Source organism: Terrapene carolina, unplaced genomic scaffold (assembly GCF_002925995.2).
Source record: "Terrapene carolina triunguis isolate 2854851 unplaced genomic scaffold, T_m_triunguis-2.0 Scaffold141, whole genome shotgun sequence".
Classification (NCBI taxonomy): domain Eukaryota; kingdom Metazoa; phylum Chordata; order Testudines; family Emydidae; genus Terrapene; species Terrapene triunguis.
Window position 1 is genome coordinate 5,590,256 of NW_020664492.1, and position 21,575 is coordinate 5,611,830.

The 21,575-nt window shown below is 40.1% G+C and overlaps 1 protein-coding gene across 1 annotated transcript in view; it reads left to right on the forward strand.

Moving 5' to 3' along the window:
- Positions 1-21,575, forward strand: part of LOC113406841 (microtubule-associated tumor suppressor candidate 2-like) — a 296,281-nt gene that overhangs the window by 16,463 nt on the left and 258,243 nt on the right. Inside the window, exon 3 of the mRNA XM_026653622.1 lies at positions 8,544-8,750. Coding sequence (XP_026509407.1) covers positions 8,544-8,750 — 207 coding nt within the window. The remainder of the gene's footprint in view (positions 1-8,543; positions 8,751-21,575) is intronic.

Below are 21,575 nucleotides of genomic sequence, written 5' to 3' on the forward strand. Positions count from 1 at the left end.
ATGAGACTTTGCTTAATATCATCTAGCTTCTAGACACAGTGAGTGTGGAAATCTGTGATCCAGAACAGGCTTCAGGAATAGAGTCATAGGATGATAGAGATGTAGGACTGGAAGGGACCTTGAGAGGTCTTCTAGTCCAGTCCCACCTCCTTGTAACAACCTTTTATGTATTTGAAAACTATCATGTCCCCCCCACACACCCAGTCTTCTCTTCTCCAGACTAAACAAACCCAATTTTTTAAATTTTCCCTCATAGGTCATGTTTTCTAGACTTTTAATCATGTTTGTTTCTCTTCCCTGGACTTTCTCCAATTTGTCCACAACTTTCCCCAAATGTGACGCCCAGAACTGGACACAATACTCCAGTTGTTGCCTAATCAGTGCAGGATAGAGTAGAAGAATTACTTCTCATTTATTGTTTACAACACTCTTGCTAATACATCCCAGAATGATGTTCACTTTTTTTTAGGGCTGTCGATTAATCACAGCTAACTCATGCGATTAACTAAAAAAAATAAATCACGATTAAAAAAATTAATGGTGATTAATCGCACTTTTAATTGCACTGTTAAACAATAGAATACCAATAGAAATTTATTAAATATTTTTGGATGTTTTTCTACATTTTCAAATATATTGATTTTAATTACAACACAGAATACAAAGTGTACAGTGCTCACTTTATATTTTTTTTATTTCAAATATTTGCACTGTAAAAATGATAAACAAAAGAAATAGTATTTTTCAATTCACCTCATACAAGTACTGTAGTGCAATTTCTATCGTGAAAGTGCAATTTACAAATATAGATTTTTTTTGTTATATAACTACACTCCAAAACAAAACAATGTAAAACTTTAGAGCCTACGTTCCATTCAGTCCTACTTCTTAATCAGCCAATTGCTAAGACAAAAAAGTTTGTTTACATTTACAGGAGATAATGCTGCCCGCTTCTTATTTACAATGTCACCTGAAAGTGAGAACAGGCATTCGCATGGCAATTTTGTAGCTGGCATTGCAAGGTACTTATGTGCCAGGTATGCTAAACATCCATATGCCCCTTCATGCTTCGGCCACCATTCCAGAGGACATGCTTCCATGCTGATGATGCTCGTTAAAAAATAATGTGTTAATTAAATTTGTAACTGAACTACTTTGGGGAGAATTGTATGTCTCCTGCTCTGTTTTACCTGCATTCTGCCATATCTTTCATGTTATAGCAGTCTTGGATGATGACTCAGTACATGTTGTTCATTTTAAGAACACTTTCACTGCAGATTTGACAAAACATAGAGAAGGTACCAATGTGAGATTTCTACAAATAGCTATAGCACTCAATCCCAGGTTTAAGAATCTGAAGTGCCTTTTAAAAATCTGAGAGGGACGAGGTGTGGAGCATGCTTTCAGAAGTCTTAAAAGAGCCACACTCAGATGTGGAAACTACAAAACCCGAACCACCAAAAAGAAAAATCAACCTTCTGCTGGTGACATCTGACTCAGATGATGAAAATGAACATGCATCGGTCCGCACTGCTTTGGATTGTTATTGAGCAAAATCCGTTGTCAGCATGGACGCATGTCTTCTGGAATGGTGGTTAAAGCATGAAGGGACATATGAATCTTTAGCATATCTGGCACATAAATATCTTGTGACGCCAGCTACAACAGTGCCATGTGAACACCTTTTCTCACTTTCAGGTGACACTAAACAAGAAGCAGGCAGCATTATCTCCTGCAAAAGTAAACAAACTTGTTTGTCTGAGTGATTGGCTGAACAAGAAGTAGGACTGAGTGGACATGCAGGCTCTAAAGTTTTCCATTGTTTTATTTTTGAATGCAGTTATTTTTTGTACATAATTCTACATTTGTAAGTTCAACTTTCATGATGAAGAGAATGCATTACAGTACTTATATTAAGTGAATTGAAAAATACTATTTCTTTTGTTTATTACAGTGCAAATGTTTGTAATAAAAATAAATTTAAAGTGAGCACTGTACACTTTGTATTCTGTGTTGTAATTAAAATCAATATATTTGAAAATGTAGCAAAGATCCAAAAATATTTAACTAAATCGTATTCTATTATTAAACATTGTGATTAATCGCACACTTAATCACAATTAATTTTTTTAATTGTGCGATTAATCATAATTCATTTTTTTAATCGCTTGACAGCCCTACTTTTTTTTGCAACAGTGTTACACTGTTGACTCATATTTAGCTTGTGATCTATTATGACCCCCAGATCCCTTCCCGCAGTACTCCTTCCTAGGCAGTCATTTCCCATTTTGTATGTGTGCAATTGATTGTTCCTTCCTAAGTGGAGTTTTTTTCATTATCCTTATTGAATTTCATCCTATTTACTTCAGACCATTTCTCCAGTTTGTCCAGATCATTTTGAATTTTAATCCTATCCTCCAAAGCACTTGCAACCATCCCAGGATGGTATCATCCTGGGCTTTATAAGTGTACTCTCTATGCCATTATCTAAATCATTGATGAAGATATTGAACAGAACCAGACCCAGAACTGATCCCTGCGGGATCCCACTCATTATGCCCTTCCAGCTTGACTGTGAACCACGCATAACTACTCTCTGGGAATGGTTTTCCAACCAGTTATGCACCCACCTTATAATGCTCCAGCTAGGTTGTATTTCCCTAGTGTGTTTATGAGAAGGTCATGCGAGACAGTATCAAAAGCCTTACTAAAGTCAAGAAATATCACATCTACCACTTCCCCCCCATCCACAAGGCTTGTTACCCTGTCAAAGAAAGCTATTAGGTTGGGTTGACATGATTTGTTCTTGACAAATCCATGCTGACTGTTACTTATCACCTTATTAACTTCTAGGTGTCTGCAAATTGATTGCTTAATTATTTGCTCCATTAGCTTTCCGGGTACTGAAGTTAAGCTGACTGGTCTGTAATTCCCTGGGTTGTCCTTATTTCCCTCTTTATAGATTGGCACTATATTTACCCTTTTTCAGTCCTCTGGAATCTCTCCCGCCTTCCATGACTTTTCGAAGATAATCACTAATGGCTCAGAATCTCCTCAGTCAGCTCCTTGAGTATTCTAGGATGTATTTTATCAGGCCCTGGTGACTTGAAGACATCTAACTTGTCTAAGTGATCTTTAACTTGTTCTTTTGCTATTTTAGCCTCTGATCCTGCCTCATTTTCACTGGTATTCAATAAATTAGATGTCCAATTGCTACTGAACTTTCTGGTGAAAATTGAAACAAAAAAGTTCTTCATCTTACTGCCAAAAGTAACCAGCAGCCAGTGTCCTCCCTGTGACAGAGCCATATCCCCCTTCCCCAGGGGCATGACAGCAATCCTCTCTAGCTCTCTATCCTGTAGCTTTCCCACCTGCTTCCTGAGAGATTCCACCAGCAGACACCTTTCACGCTGGACGGTCCCCCCAGCCTGGCTTTCTGAAAGTGGGAAATGCAGGCCATAGTCTCTGAAAATCCACACCAGGATCTGGGTAGAGGCATCCATGGTTAGCTTCTCTGTCTGGATTCAGGTGCAGGTGGAAGAGACAGGAGCAGCATTGGCACTGGCGATGTGGCCCTTCCTAACCATAGCGATTATATATTAGTTAACAGCTGACCTTCCTTCCAAAGTAATTCTTTCTCCTAAAATGTTAATTCCTGATATTTTTGAGAGAGAGAAGGATTTTAGTGCTGGCTGGAGGGCAAAATGGTGAGGAAGAGCAAGAAGTGTGGGAGGGCGGGGGAGCTGAGTGCTTAGAGGATTGGGAATGGTGACTGGTTGACCAGCCACCTGTCTCTCAGTATCGCTCTGCTCATCTGTCAGTTATCTTATTGAAAGGACAAAGGCAGAGTTGGGGACCAGCTATCCCCTTCACCACAGGACTGCAGTGGCAGCCATTCTAACTTTCACTTGCTTGTTAGAGCTGGGCACAGTGCCATGGGGGAGCACACAACCAGAGGTGGCCATTCTCTCTTGCTGAATATGACAAAATGCCAAGCAGAATTCCCGCTACGTGGAGAGTCCACCTTGCAGCAGAGCAATAGCAGCTGGAGGAAGGAAAAGCAGTGTCAGCAGACAACTTACCTTTTTCAGGGTGGTATTGCGTTCCCAATCTGAAGCCAGGGAGTCTCATGGGGAGTGTTATATTATCTGCACTGGCAGCTCCAGCAGAACCTTCCTGATCTGTACTTCAGTAAATTGCAAACATGGAAATCCAATGTGGATTTGTAGTCTATCTAAGTGCAAATTAACAAGGTGCAGTGAAAATTTCCTAAAGGAGGCCAATTGGGTTTTGTAGACTGGATTGTTCAGGAGCAGTAGCATAGTTGAGGGCAAATGCAGGTAAACAGAGTTTATCCCTTTTTCATTTGGGGAACATGGTGTTTGCCACTGCCCAGCCTGGAACAGCAGAAAGGTCAGTTTACCCATTTCTTTTTTTTACCATTACACCACTGCTCAGCAGACTGCGAGACACATAGCTTTTGACTCTGGGTCACTGATTCAAATGTGACCCAGGTTTATTTGAAAACTTGTTACCGTTGGCTGTTTGGTGACCTCTTTGCCATTAATTGGTGGTCAGTCCAATGACTATTGTTTTGATTTTAGAAGCCAAACAGTCCTGGGCCTGGCTAGAACTTGGGTGGGAGAATACCTGGGAATCCAAGATACTGCACGCAGTCCAGTGACTCTTGTTCACATACAAGTAGCAAAACATCTTAAGGTCCATTTTAAGGTTTTTACTCAGATAAAAAACTCCTGGTGACCATAGCAGGAAAATTACCAATCCTTGATTGGAACAATTGTTAGCAGTTCCAGAAGAGATTGAAGATTGAATTACCTTCTGTGTTCATCCAAAATATGCATGCAGCATCATTGATTGCTGTGTGACCTGGGACAGCTCACTTCACCCCTGCCTCAGTTTCTCTATATTTAACATGGGGGTAACCATTAGAGCTGGAGAACATCAGTTCCATTTTGTGACAGCTTTCAAGTTTTTGATGTTTTTTTCCCCTCATTTGAATGAAAAGAAAACCTTGAATATTTTCATGAAAATGGAATTGTATTGAACTGTCCATTTTTCAAATACAAAACCTGAGGCTTTCATTTCAGTAGGAGGTGTTGAAAAGAGAGTAAGAGTATGTCTGCACTACAAACACTCAGCTGCAGCACTGACGCTACTCAACTCTAGCATAGACACTTACTATGACGATGGAAGAGGGTTTTCCATCAATGTAGTAAATCCATCCCCTCAAGCCTATGTCGACGGAAGAACATTTTTGTCGACCGACCGTTGTCTATTCCAGAGCTTAGGTCACCTTAACTATGTCTTTCAACGGTGTACGTTTTTCATACCCCTGAGTGACATAGCTAGGTTGACCTGAGTTTTAGGTGCAGACCTGCTGCCTGTGTGTGTTGGGTGAGGAGGTTAGGCTACTGGCGTGGGATGTAGAAAATCCAGTTTCAAGTGCCTGTTGTAGGAAAATGGTATCTTTGGGGGGAAATGTGTCACAAAAAAAACAAAAACTTGAAGGGTCCTGAACTTCAAGGAGGGTTTCAGTTGTTGAGATACAGTTCCCTTTTATGCTTACCGAAATGTACACAGCCATTTTCTTTAACTTATTTGTTTGTTTTAGCTGAAACATTTTCAGATTTCACAGAGAGCTCACTTGAAAGTTATTGTTTAGTTATTTGCATGTATGGAGATGGAGTTTACATGCTGCACAAATGCTTAAAAATGATTGCTTGGTAGTTTCCTTGAGGCTTCTAAAGCACGTCTGTCTTGTGTTACCAATGACCACCTGCAAATGCTTTCTCGTTCCCAGACAGAAACAGCTGAAGTGTCACAGAAACTGACTCATGTAACGTACAGGCAACAATTCTTAATTCTATAATTAGCTTCAGGCAGGCAGACAGCTGGAAAGATTTTTGCCAGTTTTTGTTAGCTTATTTTGGCAGATTTTTATTAAAACGAAAGCTGCTCATTAAAATAACTTAATTCTTCTTGGAGTGCTTGCCTGTGTCCGTTCCACTTCAGGTGTCTCCGCACCAGTGCGTTGGAGCCAGAGGACTTTTTCCCATAGCGGTTCCCATCAGGGCAGCATCCTTGTGCTGCCAGACGAGAATAAAAAGAGTCCAGGGCTTCTCATCCATGGCACTGTGTTACAAGATCTCCATCCAGGCACTGTTCTCTACCCGCTACCATCTTTGGTACCAGTACTGGTACCTAACAAAGTGTGGATGCTATCCCTTCCAGTTTCTGACCCTCCTGCTCTAAATGCTGGGTTTCAGAGTCATTCTCACTCTTTATTGGACCAACTAATATTTAATTAAAGTGAAAAAACTTCAGTAGGAGAGATTGAGGAAGATCTACCTCCGATAGTCCAGTGGTTAAGGTACTCAACCAAGAGATGGTTCAAATCTCTTCATTAGGCAGAGAGGGGATTTGAACTAGGTGTCTCCCATGTCCCACACGAGTACCCTAACCACTGGGCTAAAGGGAGGTTCTCCGCCAGCTGTTTTGCAGCCTCTGAGTTAGGCAGTCTCTGAGAACACTACTGGATTGGGCCCTGCATGTGACTAAGGCGGAGGAACATCTATCTTCCCCTGTTCGTGAATCACTAGCAGAGATAAGCAAACCCTTGCAATCCAAATTTAGGCACCTGTCTCTGTGAGATGGGGCTTAGCACACACCCTTCTTGTTGGCATCTTCCATTGGCTAACTTAGATGGCTTCCTTTGTAGAGCGCAATCTAAGGGATGTGTCTCTCCTCTGTATTTGTCACTGGTACAACTGCTGCTGGAATCCTGTGTCTAGTTCTGGTGTCTACAATTAAAGAAGGATGTTGATATATTGGAGATGGTTCAGAGAAGAGCCATGAGAATGATTAAAGGATTAGAACACTTGCCTTATAGTGATAGACTGAGGGCATGGCTACACTTGCAGATGTAGAGCGCTGGGAGTTAAATCAGCCTTCGGAGACCGCAGCAGGGAAAACACTGCTGTGTGTTTACACTGTCAGCTGGAAGCACACTGACGTGGCCACCTTAGCAGCTCTTGCAACGTCTCAAAGAGCAGTGCACTGTGGTAGCTATCCCAGCGTGCAAGTGGCTGCAACGTGCTTTTCAAATAGGGGTGGGGGGTGGAGTGTGACAGGGAGTGTGTTGTGTGTATATGGGGGGAGAGACAGTGTGTTTTGGGGTGCAGAGAGTATGTCAGCATGCTGTCTTGTAAGTTCAGACAGCAAGAGACCGCCCTCTCCCGCTTCCCCCCCCCCCCGCCTCTCTCTCTCACACACAGCATTCCACAGTAATGGTTTGCTTTGTCCCGGAGCAGATAAGCATGCCGGCTGTCAGAAACGGAGCTTTGAAAGGGGATATCTGCATTCCTGCAGATTTCAAAACAATGACAAGAGTGGCCACTTGACTTCAGGGGATTATGGGACATTTCCAGAGGCCAATTACAGCGCAGTAATGCAACATCTCGTTCACACTGATGCCCAGGCATTTCAGCCAGCTTTATGCTTCTCATGGAGGTGGAGTACCAGGAATGCTCCAGCTGCAGAGTCCAGGCGCTCTACATGCCTTGCCAGTGTGGACACATCAGGGGTTAGGGGGATCAGGGCTGCTTTAATGCGCTCTAACTTGCAAGTGTAGCCAAGCTCTGAGAGAGCTCAATCTAGTTAGCTTGACAAAGAGAAGGTTAAGGGGTGAATTGATTACAGTCTATAAGTACCTACATGGGAATAAATACTTAATAAGGGGCCCTTCAGTCTAGGCAAGAAAGATATAACACAATCCAATGGCTGGAAGTTGAACCTAGACAAATTCAGACTGGAAATAAGGCATAACTTTTTACCAATTAATGTAATTAACCATTGGAACAACTTCCTAAAGGTTGTGGTGGATTCTCCATCACTGGCAATTTTTAGTTCAGGATTTGATGTTTTTCTGAAAGATAATTATTTTGGAACGGTCTCTGGCCTCTGTTATAGGAGGTCAGAATAAATGATCACAATGATCCTTTCTGGTCTTGGAATCTGATGTGGACATTTCCTTTCTTTTAAGAGTTTGGATGGGTGGGTGATTTCATTTAGCAACTTTATCTGGCTTTTAAAGAATCCTTTTCTTTGTGGGAATACAGCTTTATGCTGCCATTTTTGAAACAATTGTTCTACCATGTAGCTTCCAAAATCATAGATATATATATTTCTTTTAGCTTGCAGAATTAAAATAGGATTTAACGGTAGAAAGTGATACAATAACTCATTTATAAAAGATTTTATTTGCTTGTTAGTCCATTAATTGGATGGATTTTTGACTTCGTATGTTCTGATTCTCACTGTGTTTCACCTTTTGTAATCCATTGTGAACTGTAATAGTTTTAAATGTATATTTGGCTGAGGAGAGGCCAAGATACCCGTGTAGTTTAGGCAGCTTTTAATACTAATGTTCATTTTCATATTACGTTAATGTATTGATTTATTTTAAGTACTCTGCAATGTGTCCCGGTTTCCTAGTTTTAATACCAAATTGTTTCTTTTTTCAGTTGATCTAAAAAAAGGCCCGTGCCCAAATGCTGCAAAATCCAATCTCCCCAAGCCATGTCAATCTGGACTTCGTCCTCCTGGCTATTCACGCTTGCCAGCAGCTAAGCTGGCAGCATTTGGTTTTGTCAGGAGCTCGAGTGTATCCTCTGTCTCAAGCAACCAGTCAAATGACAGCGTTCAGAGTGATCAAAGCAGAACAACCAACCGTAAGTCAGAGAAAAAACGTTCTGTTTTTTAATATTAAAATGTATCCCAAATATGCTCAAAAGGGAGCCTGGATGGAAGGGTTATTTTAATCCTCGTGACACCTTAACAGTCTCTTCTGTTCCATAAGGTTAGGGGTTTAGAATTCTGATTTTTCCCATTTGAAAATGTTTAATAAATAATGGTCGATGAATAATTACTAGAGATAAATTGCATAGAGGGGATTGCTCTCCCTATTGCAGAGGAAATTGCTTTAAAGGATGCACTTAATTCATTTTTGTACTCTATTTTTACTTATTTGGAGAATTTTCCTTCTTAAGTAAATTAATATAGATGTATTTGGTCAGCACACTGCAATCCTGGACAACAGGCATTTTAGGGGGAAAATTATATGCACTGAATAGTGTATTCTTTCTCATTTACTATTTTTCTGCACGTCTCTTAATGTGTTGTGTGCTAAACTAGGTTGAGAAAGTTAATCAAATAATGCGAGGGGTACAAAATAGGATCAGAATTGGTTTCTTAGCCGTGGTCTCTTCTCCAGTCTTGGAAAGATCCCTTGGCTGAAATGTCATCTCAAATCCTATTTTCTGTAGCTAATGTTAATTTTATTAAGTACTAAATAACGCCGGCTGGAGTGTGCACTCTTTGTGACATACACACACGCCATGAGCTCAGGACATAAATGGAGATTGAGGATTTTTAATGCCAGTTTTTCTTTGAAGACTGGTTTCAGCCTGAACCATGTCAATTTCAAAGCAACTGTTATCAGCCTTGAAGTGGTTCAAACTGAATGTGCCAGACTGCATAAAATTCCAGAGGCTTTAGGATGCTGTTGGGTCCTAAATCTTTTAGATTTTATATTAATTTTTAAATGAACTACAGTAAATAAAAACAAAAATACACAAAAAATCCTCAGGATTTCTTCTTCTTTGCACTTTTTTATATGGGGTCATTGAAATGTAGGAGATTAATGCATCTAATGAGTTCTGACACACACAATGGTTTTGAAAGCTAAACGTATGTTAGAATCCTTATTACACTGTTGGACTCCTCTTTATTCTTACCTGTCTCATAATGAATGTTCTTTTGTTCTGAAGTTTTTTGCCCTAATTTTGTGTGTTCATAAAATTTGTCTTTTATCAGGTACTATGGCCTTTGTAGGGTAGCAAAAAACTCATGTCACCACTGATTTAATCCAAGCTTCTATGTTTCAGCTAGCAACTGTGTGCGTACAGCTGTAATACAACCTTAGTAGATATTGTTGATATCTATAATTCCAACCTCTTATATTAGAATATTTTCATTTTGGTAAATTCTCTGAGTAAGATTCTCAATTCCAAAATATGGAGTCCGTTGATTTCAGTGCAGTTACTCTGGGTTTACGCTGATGAAAATGTGATCAGAATCTAGCTTTGTGTGTATCCCAAGGAGTACAAAACCCCATAAACTTTGGAAGAAGTATATAGTCATATGAAATCCAGGCAATTGAGTCCAAGTTTTGGTGAGTTTGAAATACAGAGGTAGTTCAGTTTGTATGTAGTGATGGACTCGGTCCACAACATCTGGATCCAAGTTTCCAACACCACAGTTTTTGTGGAGATGTTTGGATCAGAGATTTTGATTCAGACCATTTGATTAAAGATTGTAACCATTTGTACAAGTCAAACTTAGATTCGTGTTAGGATTTCTGAACAACTCCAAAGTTTGTGTGTTTGGAATTGGGGTTTTGGCTGGACCCATCTGTAACTATTTGTGGTTACCTATCACATACTGAGTTTGTGACTCATGAGCAGGGCCAAAAATAGAACCTTATCAGCTCCTGTGTCTGCCAGGGCCATGCTGTTGCCCACAATCAGACCACCAGATCACTTTTTGCATTTGAGAAGTGTGAAGAACAGTCTTCCCCTCATCTGAATGCATGGAAAAATCCTTTTCTTGAAGGACAGAGAGGTGAGTTTTGTATTGCCGTATACATCTTCCAATCACTGTGTCTGTACATGAGATGTATAGTAACCAGGAAATTTCTGGACTAGAAGCAAAACTTACTTTTATTTTGCCTTCAACCCAATATGGATAATGGGTAACACCCTTCTCTCCCTATCCCTTAAACTTGGTCAGATGGATTTCTTTCTAAATAAATAACTAAATAACTAATAGGAGATATTGCATTTTATTTTCTTGCTGTTGAATAATTAACTGTAATAGAAATATTATCAAACTGCAACTCCCAACTCCTCCTGAATATACTCTGTAGATCAAGGAAAGTTGAACCAATGGTATCACACCTAGTGTGCTTGAATTAGACTAAAGTTTATTCTGTTCCAGTGAGGTTTGTATTCCACCAAGGTCACCGAGGTACCTGAGCATCTATAGCATAGAACAAAAGAGTAGTGGTGGGAAGGAAACTATATAACAAATCTTAACAGGACAAATGATTTATTTTCCCTTGCTGTCCATTGGAAGAGTAGTTTTATTTAATATAAATAGCTGATCCTATAACTACTAAATTGGATCATAAGATGTAACTAAATCAGATTCATTTGCTGAGCAGAGGGCAGGGTAAACTTTGAATATTTATATCCTGCCTCAGTGGGGTGCAGAGTGCTAAATGATGAATCTTTATAAATCTTTAAAGATAACATGATTTCCTATTTAAGCAGCACCACTGTGTATCAGGAAGACAGAATATTATTGAAAACACCTTAGCAGTCCAAATATACAGTAAATTGAGGGGCATATAGTTGTGGATCTGATATCTGTCATAGTGAAACAAACATATTCTTGTAAGCAAATAGTAAAGTATTGTTTCTGCAAGCAGATATCTATAATTGCAGGGGGGGGGACATATAGTAAAGGATTATGTTAGATCCAGATGATCTTTTCCTCAAGTGTTCCTGTCTCTTTTTTCTCTCTCCTTGGATGTTTCAAGGTGCTAGTTCTTGCAGTGATACGTAATGGTCATATTACTTTCCAAAGCAACTATACTACTGTTTCGTTTCAGCAAATTAATATGGATTCATTAAATACCCTCTACACACATAAATGGCTTTGAATTATGGTTGTCTAAGGAGATATGTAACATTCCTTATTTGGATAAATTTATTAATGAGATTGTGGTGAGGCAGCTCTGGCATTACCCCAAATTCTCAACTTTTCTTGACCTTCCTGAAGGATTTAAGCCTGGGTATGGCACAGATCCTGTTCTGCTTTCCTTGGTCTACAATCTCATTATGGCAATGGATAAAGATTGCACGCTTGCTGATTCTCGTAAAGAGAATTACATTTGAGTTGCTCTGTTTTTCACTTAAAGAGGACCCAGAGCAGTGATTTCTTGTTTGCTGTGAGTAGAGTGAATAATTGATTTTTTTTTTTTAAAGTACTGCCAGGGAACCAAAAAGATCAGGGAAAATATTTGGTTTGGTTCAGAAAATGTTTGTGATTTGTCAGCAAATTGGAAAAATCCACATCTTCTTTCTGCCTAGTTCAGAGGAGGGATTTGAATCCACAACTCCCAGATGAGTGCCTTAGTCACCAGGCTGTAGAGTCTCTCTCATTGCTTTTGGTTATTGGCACAATGAATATTTAAATATTTATAAAACATGCAACAGTTTCAACAGGAGAAATTGAGAGTGACCCACCTTAGAATAGCCGATAGCCTTGTGGTTAGAGCCCTGGCAGTGGGGAGATCAGAATTTAAGGACCTGCTGCAGAGTGGGGAATCAAACCTGGGTCTCCCCCCAGGCCCAGCAAGTGTCCTACCCTTTGGGATATAGGTTATAAAAGGATGCACACTCACATAGTTTGCTGGTCCTGAAAAACTTTTCCTTGGGCACAATTGTCAGGTCAAATTCACAAATAGTTTTGGGTCAGCCGATATTTGCAGTTTTTGGTAAATAAACTCTTTGGCCAAAAAAATCACGCAGCTCTACCTTTAGTTACGAGGTCTTTCCTGTGTGGGGTACCACAGAGTTCTGTTCTCTCACCCCTCTGGTGCTTCATGTAAGTTAGGCTGCTATGCGAGATTGTGTGAGAGCTTAGGTTGCATTACCCTGAGTTGCTGGTGACACTGCTCCAGGGGGGCAGATCAAGTTGTAGGGGAGCAGCTCTGGTGTATGCCAGTGGAGGAGCAGGCATAGTGGAGTTGTGCTTCCCCATGATCCTGCCGGCTTCTCTGCTGGGGACAGAGAAGTGACTGGCATCAGCTGGGGCAAGGGGTGTTGAATATAAGAGGCTGGGGGAGGCTAAGCCTCCCCAAAAAAGGCCGGCCATGCAGGAGGGCAAATGCCACAGATGCGGCGTGGGTCACCTCCCTTTGGAGGTGCTCCAGCCCGCCACCTTTGGAGCGCCGGAAGCGAAGTTCCCTAGAAGTGTGGGGAGGCACTGGCACCCAGACAGTGGCCCTGCCCCCACTCAGCCTCTTCCCCCATGGCCCCGCCCTGCCTCTTCCCCTGTGGCCCCACCCCACCAGCTGCTCACTTCTCTCTGTGGAGAGGAGCGAGTGGCGGGTGAGGGGGGTCCTCGTGGGAAGAGGTGGAGAGGAGCGGGCAAACCAGGGTGTGTGTGTCTTGGGGGAGGAAACAGATGGGGGAGGGGCTCGCATGTAAGTCTCCCCGAATGGAAGACTCACGCACCACCTATGGAGGGGGTAAAGTCTCTCCACCAGCTTTCTATTGGCAGGAAGTTTCCTTGAACAGGGGAATTCTGCACTGGCCATCTCCGGCCATTTTAAATCCACTTTGTGCTGCTTACAGGCAAAGTGGATCAAGCACACTGGTGAATCTGGCCCAATGTCTCCATTAAATCAAACTTGGATGGTGCGATTATACAGCTTTCCCAGTGGCTGGCTAAGACTGGAACTTGGGTGGGAGCTAGCAGCTATCTGAAGCTCATTCTGGGCAAGACTGAGTTGTTGCTGATGTTGGCACAACTTCTTTCCAGGTTAAAATAAATATATGGAGATATACCTATCTCATAGAACTGGAAGGGACCCTGAAAGGTCATCAAGTCCAGCCCCCTGCTTTTACTAGCAGGACCAAGTACTGATTTTTTCCCAGATCCCTAACTGGCCCCCTCAAGGATTGAACGTACAATGCTGGATTTAGCAGGCCAATGCTCAAACCACTGAGCTATCCCTCCCCCCCCCAGGTTGAGTGTGGAAGCTCAGGACCACAGACAGATCAGGGAGCCACATTACTGCAGACACCAGGCGCTGGTTAGAATGTTCTGCCATGTTCAAATAAAGTTAGTTTAATTGTTAAAGACAAACTCTCTCTGCCTTACTGAGAACAACACAGCTGATGGGTTGGGAAAAACAACCAGAAGAATGCAGAAAGTGATATCTGTCCATTAGATTTTACTGGTTTGGCCATCTTCTGTAACTCAGATTTGCTATCTGTGCCCTATTGACTGCTCATCTATACTTGACAAGGAGGTTGCAACCTTCCCTGTTAGATACAGAGTTCCCACACCAGGGTTATCCAAGTGTTCGTCACCTCCAGGTTGGATTACCACAATGCACTCATCACAGAAGACTAGTTGGAGTCTTCTGCTGGGATAGAATGTGGTTGTCCAGTTAAGTCCCAATACTGTACTGAGATGCTCACAGGCAGACTCCTGTGGTCATACAGAGCCCCATTGAAATGAGTGGGTCTCTGTGGGGGGGTGAGATCTGTCTTTGAGCACACTTGCAAGATCAGAACCCATATTAGTGTTTCATGCAGGGAACATGTTATCTCTGAGCTATCTACTCTGCAAGGGTTTCAGATTAGTTTCTGGATGCAGTTAAGATGTTAGTTTTATTCTCTGAGGCCTGAGTATTTTAGGCTAGACTTATAGTCTGAGCATGTGATTCCCGTGCTCGTGTGCACATACTTACACTAGGTCTCACAGAGCTAGTGAGTATAAATAGCAGTGTAGCTGCGATAGCATGGGTAGTGGCATGGCTGAGCTTGAAACCGAAGAGTATGTACTTGGGAAGCCTCTGCTGCTACTCATGCTACTGTGACTACACTGCTATTTGTACTCGCACTAGCTCGATGAGAGGTAGCGCAAGTATTTGTAACGAGCTGGAGAATCACACCCTAGCTCATAGTGTAGACATAGCCTTAGAGACCACCTCTCTTCTCACAAGAACCCATCTATGCATGAATAAATAAATACACTGAGATCAGCGTACTCAGATACTCAATCTGACAGGCCCTACGTTGTTATTTCTAAGATCTGGGGAAGATGTTGGGTGCAATCAGTGTCTCACTACCCCCTTGGACCTGAATTTGTTCACCTTGGAGGTGTGTTGCAAGATCAGCTTATGTGCTCCCCCTTTTCCTCGGAGGTCGGATTGAGTAGGGAGGGTCCCAATTGGGTTGAGCCATTCTTTCAGAGCTGATTTTGATCAGTATGTCCATCTGGATTATTATTGTTGTACTGTAGACTGGATGGCTCCTCCATTTTTTCCCCACTCTATAAGAGCTGAGGGCCAGAAATAATGGGTGGGCTGAGGTAAGAACAACGTTTTTCCTTATGAAAACCAAAACTGGCATTTTTATATTTATTTCGGTGCTTGACACAAGTTTTTGACTCAGCGTCTGGGACTCTGGATAGGATTTAGTGCAGTGTCCTGTTCCATATTTTGTTTGGGAAACAACAGTGAGTCAATACATAAAATTCCTGCACCAAAATATTAGTGTTCACTCAGATGCAGTGGACACTGTATCCAATAATGCCGTCCTTTAGTTGTCAATAAAAAATGTGTTTTGTTATAGTGGAACAAACTGTTAAGAATTTTGCTTTCATGCAAGCATGCTTTTAATAATTGGGACAACGTAAAACAATTGCAGCATTCAATGTGGGCAATTTGTTGTGGTTTAAGTGTGCTTAATTGTGCAATTAACATGGCAAAGCCTGACCTTTAATATTTTTACAATAGATACCTGGCTGCAAAAATTTAAAAGGCCACATCTTTGTGGGTGGAGCAGAAGGTTGACCTCCATTAACAGAAGTATTTATTTCTATAAACAGTATAATGCACAATACATTCTAAGTGGATACAGTAGAACCTCATAAATTTACACATGCTAGGAAACACGGTTTTATTTCCAAATTCTGCATAGTAGTGACTAAGCAGACAACTTCAGAGAAATTCCACACTCAGGAGGAAGAGGAAACATTTCTCTGGCAGATTGATTTAAAAAAAAAAAGTGTTTTGTTGCTCTGGTGCAGGGGTAGGCAACCTATGGCACGCGTGCCGAAGGCGGCACGTGAGCTGATTTTCAGTGGCACTCACACTGCCCGGGTCCTGGCCACTGGTCCGGGGGGCTCTGCATTTTGATTTAATTTTAAATTAAGCTTATTAAACATTTTAAAAACCTTATTTAATTTACATACAACTATAGTTTAGTTACATATTATAGACTTATAGAAAGAGACCTTCTAAAAATGTTAAAATGTATTACTGGCATGCAAAACCTTAAATTAGAGTGAATAAATGAAGACTCAGCACACCACTTCTGAAAGGTTGCCGACCCCTGCTCTGGTGTTTTGAACTGTTAGAATAAGTCATAAGGAGATGGCTTAGTAAGCAAGTGAGATGGTCAAAGGTACACCATAGATTGATTAATCACATATTTCTGCAATTTACCACAGGGTTCTACAACTTATCACATGGATATTCTGAGTGCATGTGCCCACCCCGGGGTGTATGTGTGTGACTAAAACAAGGTTATAAAGAAATGTGTTAGGCAACAATATGTTGGCTTCAGTGTGGTTACTCATAAGTCACTTGAGTGTCATAGGGGTATCCGGTCCATAAACACACTATGGAGGCACTAGCTGTGACTCTCTGGTAAAGGTTGATTTGTGTTTTGTCTGAGCATCTTTGTTCTATATGAAGAAGACAGTAGTGCATCATCCCCAAGCTTACAATATTTACTCTGAGTACAGAATGAATTTTCTGAGAAGTTTCAAGTACATATGTTAATCAGTTTCAGTTAAAATTAAGTAAAACTGGGTCCTGTAAGATATGTAGCAGTTGTTAGACATTTCTTGGGAATGATCTCTATGTGTTTAGATTAATTTTAAGTTTAAACTTATCTCTGTATTTCCTGGGTTTTTAATGCTTGTTTTGGGTTTAACTGCAACAATCTCATGATTGTTTTTGTGTTTTGTTTTCTACCCTTAAATTATAGATTTGTACTCTTAACATTAATTCCAGTTTAACCTAGTGTTTTGGGGGGTTTTTTTGGTCTGGGAAGATAGGTAAGACTTAACAATGACTTTGAAGTTCAGCACTTAATTGCCATTGTACCTTTGAAAGAAGAGGTTTAGGATGGAATGGGCATATCAGCAATAGTAGAAGAGGTAGCTTTACATTATAGGGGGAGATTTTCAAGCACCACTTTTTGCTCAAAATTAACCATGAGCTACAAATTTATGCTTGCTTTCAGCCCACTGCTTAATATTGTTAGGATTTGAATAAATGTGATGAGCCGTTTTCCTTTAATTGAGCACGGGTTTTGAAAGGATTTTTTCACATTGTAGGTAAATTATTAAAATGTTGTGTATACTCAGAATTGGTTAGAATACAGAAGTTCAAATGTGCCATGTATTTAATCTTCATTTTGGGAGATTGAGAATTTTGCCAAGAGGAAGAGTTGGTTGAGAAATAAAGAAGTTATAAGGTAATGGCTGAAGTCAGTGAGAGTTGGATCTGAGTAGGACTAATTCCTACAACAGTTGTGAAATGACTGTTTCTTTCAGAATTTAAGATTTTCAGTTCTTTAGCTCCTCCCATATCCACCTCCCATGTAATTTGTCTTAAAAGTTTTGATGCTGAATTCCATACAGTATGCTAAAGTTTTCTGTTTGTCATGTGTAATTTCTAATATATATACTTCTATCGTTTATTATATAGCAATATTACAATGTTTGTGATTTTGTTTCAGTTGTATGTGTTATAAGCATACAATTCTCATAATTCTTGGCTTTAATATTATCTGTGTTGCTTGTATCGGTATTTCTACTGGCTCATTTAATATAACATTTATAATTTATTTTGTATATTTCATCTAAAGGGATTCCAAAGTGCTGTAAGTAGCATACAGAAAACACTTCACCAAACAGTGTAATACAGCCGCACTTGGGGAGAAATGCAAAAAAGGAAACATTGTTTAGGATGGTATGAATGAGATAACTGGGATGAATTCAAGACATGGAAAATGTAGGTTTTAAATCAGGAAATACTTCTTAGTCGTAAAATCTATTAGTAAAAATAATCTTCCAAGTCAAGTGATGAAAGCCTTATTGCTTAAGATTCTTAAAATAGAATAACAGCATAGTGTAAGAAACAGTTCTCCCTTGGCAAGGGAATGGACTAGAAAAGATAACACTATTCAGTCTCTACCCATGATTCTAGGAACTAAAGAATTCCTTTAATGTGGGGCAGAGAAAGGATAGGCTGATGGGTGCTTCTATAAGCTTCACTACTAATATATCAGGTCAGCAAATGTTTGATGGTTAAAATTGTAGAAATAGGAAACGCTTCAGTCTAATTTTATTTTGGTTTGTAGTGTGTTCATACACTAATCTCTTTTACAACCTACACATTTCACCACACAGCTTCACACTTTTTTTGGCCTTTCTTTGCTTGCTTTATGAATATCGGATTTCCATAATATTAAGCAAAGGTATCAGAGTAATCAAACAGATGCAGGTGGGTGGAGAGAAGGAGAAATTAAAGTGGACACAGAAATCTTGAATCAACTGCTGATTGCTTCCAGAGAGGTAGAAACATCAGAAGTGTAACTTGGTGCTATGAAATACTCATTCATCTAAAATATGTCATTATGTAAATCCAGAATGGTTTTTCTCTATGAAAAGAATATCTCTGTATATTTTTGTATATATGTCTTCCTGTTGATTTTTCCAGTCCCCAAATCCAGCTATTTTTCCTTGTCTTTTTTCCCCTGACTTGAATACTGTGATGTATTCTCTAGTAGGAAGTACGTTTTCAACTGCATTAGACAGAAATTGTATTAGGCCAGTGTTTCCCAGATTGTGGGTCACATCTCTTAAGGAGGCACACAAAACTAACCAGGGGAAAACAGGGTCCAGAAAGGCCTCGCAGCCATTCTCCGGAGTCTCGGCTTTCATTAAAAACAAAAAAGTATCACATTACAGATGTGAAGAAAACCTTCAAAGCATGAAATAACTGGTGCAGCATTGTCTGCCTGAATGTGCAGAGAAGCTGAAACAGTAGCTCTGAGGTCTGAGCTGTCCCATTCCTTTCAATTAGCACTGCTAACTCAGGTGCCAGTGATAATATCTTAAAACAAAAGGACTTTTCTGGGCTTTTTTTTTTTTTTTTTGGTTGGTTTTGTTTTTCTTTGGGAGTTACAAAGCTAAATCAGCCTTCTAATGTAACCATGGTTTCAATCTTAGCAATCTCCCCTTAGTAAACCACACACCCTGGCAGGGCTGGGCCAAGGACCCTGGTCCTATAGCTCCACAAACATTCCTCCTGCACCCCTCTCTGTCTTGTTCACAGCCACATATAGGTCAACAGAAAGTGTTCACCAATTCTGGGTGCCTCCGTTTTGGAGTGTCTAAATAGAGACACCTACTGATTTTCAGAGATGCCAAGTACCTGGAACTCTCATTAACTTCAGCTGGAGCTCTGGTGCAGTGTCTGAAATTCAGGCCTGTAGGTGTCCAAAATTAGGTGCACACAAATTGAATGATCCTGAAATGAAAGCCACTGTTGAAAATGTAGGCAGTAATGTCCTAGCCTGCACCCACTGAAGTCAATAGCAAAAAAATTTGGTAAAATTTTATGGCCTATGTTGAGTAGGAGGTCAGACTAGATGATCAGAATGGTGCCTTCTAGCTTCAAAATATATGCCTCTATGAGTGCGCAATTAGACCAAACACTGTCAGTGACAAAAATCATTATAAACTGTGCTGTATTCCTATATATTTTCTTCAAATATAGCTGGTGAATAAACATTCAAGGGGATTTAACAGTATGGAAAGTTTGCCATGGTTGTCACAAAATGTTTTTTGAGTTAGAGGGAGGCAAAGAAATGCCAGACAAGTCAAAAATTCAAATCAGGGTAATTTTAAAAATGACGTTTAACTGAAAATGACTTTGATCCAATTTCTTTAAACTTTGTAGAAATGTTCTCCTTTGCCTTCCCAGTAACTCTGGCAATTTTCAGACTAACTGAATTTTCTAAGTTAAAGTTACAGCTAAAATAGGGCTCTGTAATGGAAGCTGGTTGCAGGCCTGTAATGTCCCATGTTGATGAAACACATGTTTATTATATGTAGCTTCTCTGTAATGGCAGCAAACCATTGTTTTAAATCACCCAGCACATTTTTATCAAACAAAACAGGAAACTAAGGCAAGGTAAAAGCTTTCTCTGATCTATATTGACCAGGAAGAGGGAAGAATAAAATAAAAAGTTAGACACATTGTTGATCATCTCATTAAGATTATATAGTTAGCATCCAAACCTTTCAAGTTTGTCACATGCAGAAATAAAGCACTATGTTCCTTACTAGTAATAACTACATTAAAAAGCCAAAATTATATTCCTCTATGTTACTGATAAACCTCTTTTAGCCCACAGTTATCTGAAAACAGCACTGGCCACCTTGTACTACATGGTTCACAACTGGTTAAATTAAATCTTGCCCTGGCAAAATGAATATGGATGATGAGCACAAACAAACGGGGATTTGAAAAATGTGTGTACAATGTCTCTTCCTTTTTAGGGAGGGGAAGAGACTGATTAGTATAGGAAAACCTTGCTAAATTAGTGGAGGTATGGATTTATAATAGAGCAAAGCAAGGCAAACTTCAAAGCAATTCCAGTCTTTGATCCCATTATGACTGCCTGTAGTAGAGTTTTGAATTCTGATTTAGTAACAACAATAGTGAGTATAGCCAAAAGAACAAAAACTCTACATCTAGAACAAACTTTTCCCGTGTTATAGGGTGGGTTGGAATCTCACTTATGATGGTTTTCCATCATGTTTAACAAGTCCAAAGAGTGTAAAATTAAGGTCAGGCCAGTAGCCTCTCCATTTGTTCTTGAAGTTCTCTGCAGTAAAATGCAGAAATCGCATCACTGGGTAGTGCCAAAAGTCTGTTAGTTGTGATTTGAGAACTGAGATTGCAGCTATAACAGCCGCTCTTTCAAGCTTGCTGTTTTGATGTTCTCTAGAGTCTCATTTAAGATTGCACAATGCTGTAAAGAGTTAACAATTTGGTCAATTTCTGCACTGTATTAGGTGCAAGACTACAAGCCATCAATTTCTGCCAGAAATTCTGGTGTCTCAAGTTAATTTAGGTGTTAATCAGAAGCTGGTTGAGGTCTAAAATAAATCAAAACAGTAGTGGCAGAAAAAAAAATGACAAATGGAGACCCGCTGACAAAAAACCATAAACCTGAATAAAATGGAAACAATTGCACATTATTTTCCTTCTGGGTAGCAGTTATAGGAAATGTAGGTAATTGACACACTAGACATCTACAGCACAGCTGTCAGCTGCTAACAACCATTTACTCTGCTCCCTTGGATGTGAGGCTGAAAAATGGTAACATGCCTCCCATGTAGTTAGCCTTAAGGTGTACCTGTGGTGTCAATATCATTACAGGAAAAGTTTACTGCTGTTAGACTTGTTTGCAAATTACAATCAAGACTGGACTCTGTTTCTCATAGCAACAATAAGTAAATTAACCTGGATTATGTGGAGTGACTAGGAGTTTGAGTTCTTAATTTACACAGAATAACATCTCATAGGCTGCCGATATGCTTTCATATGC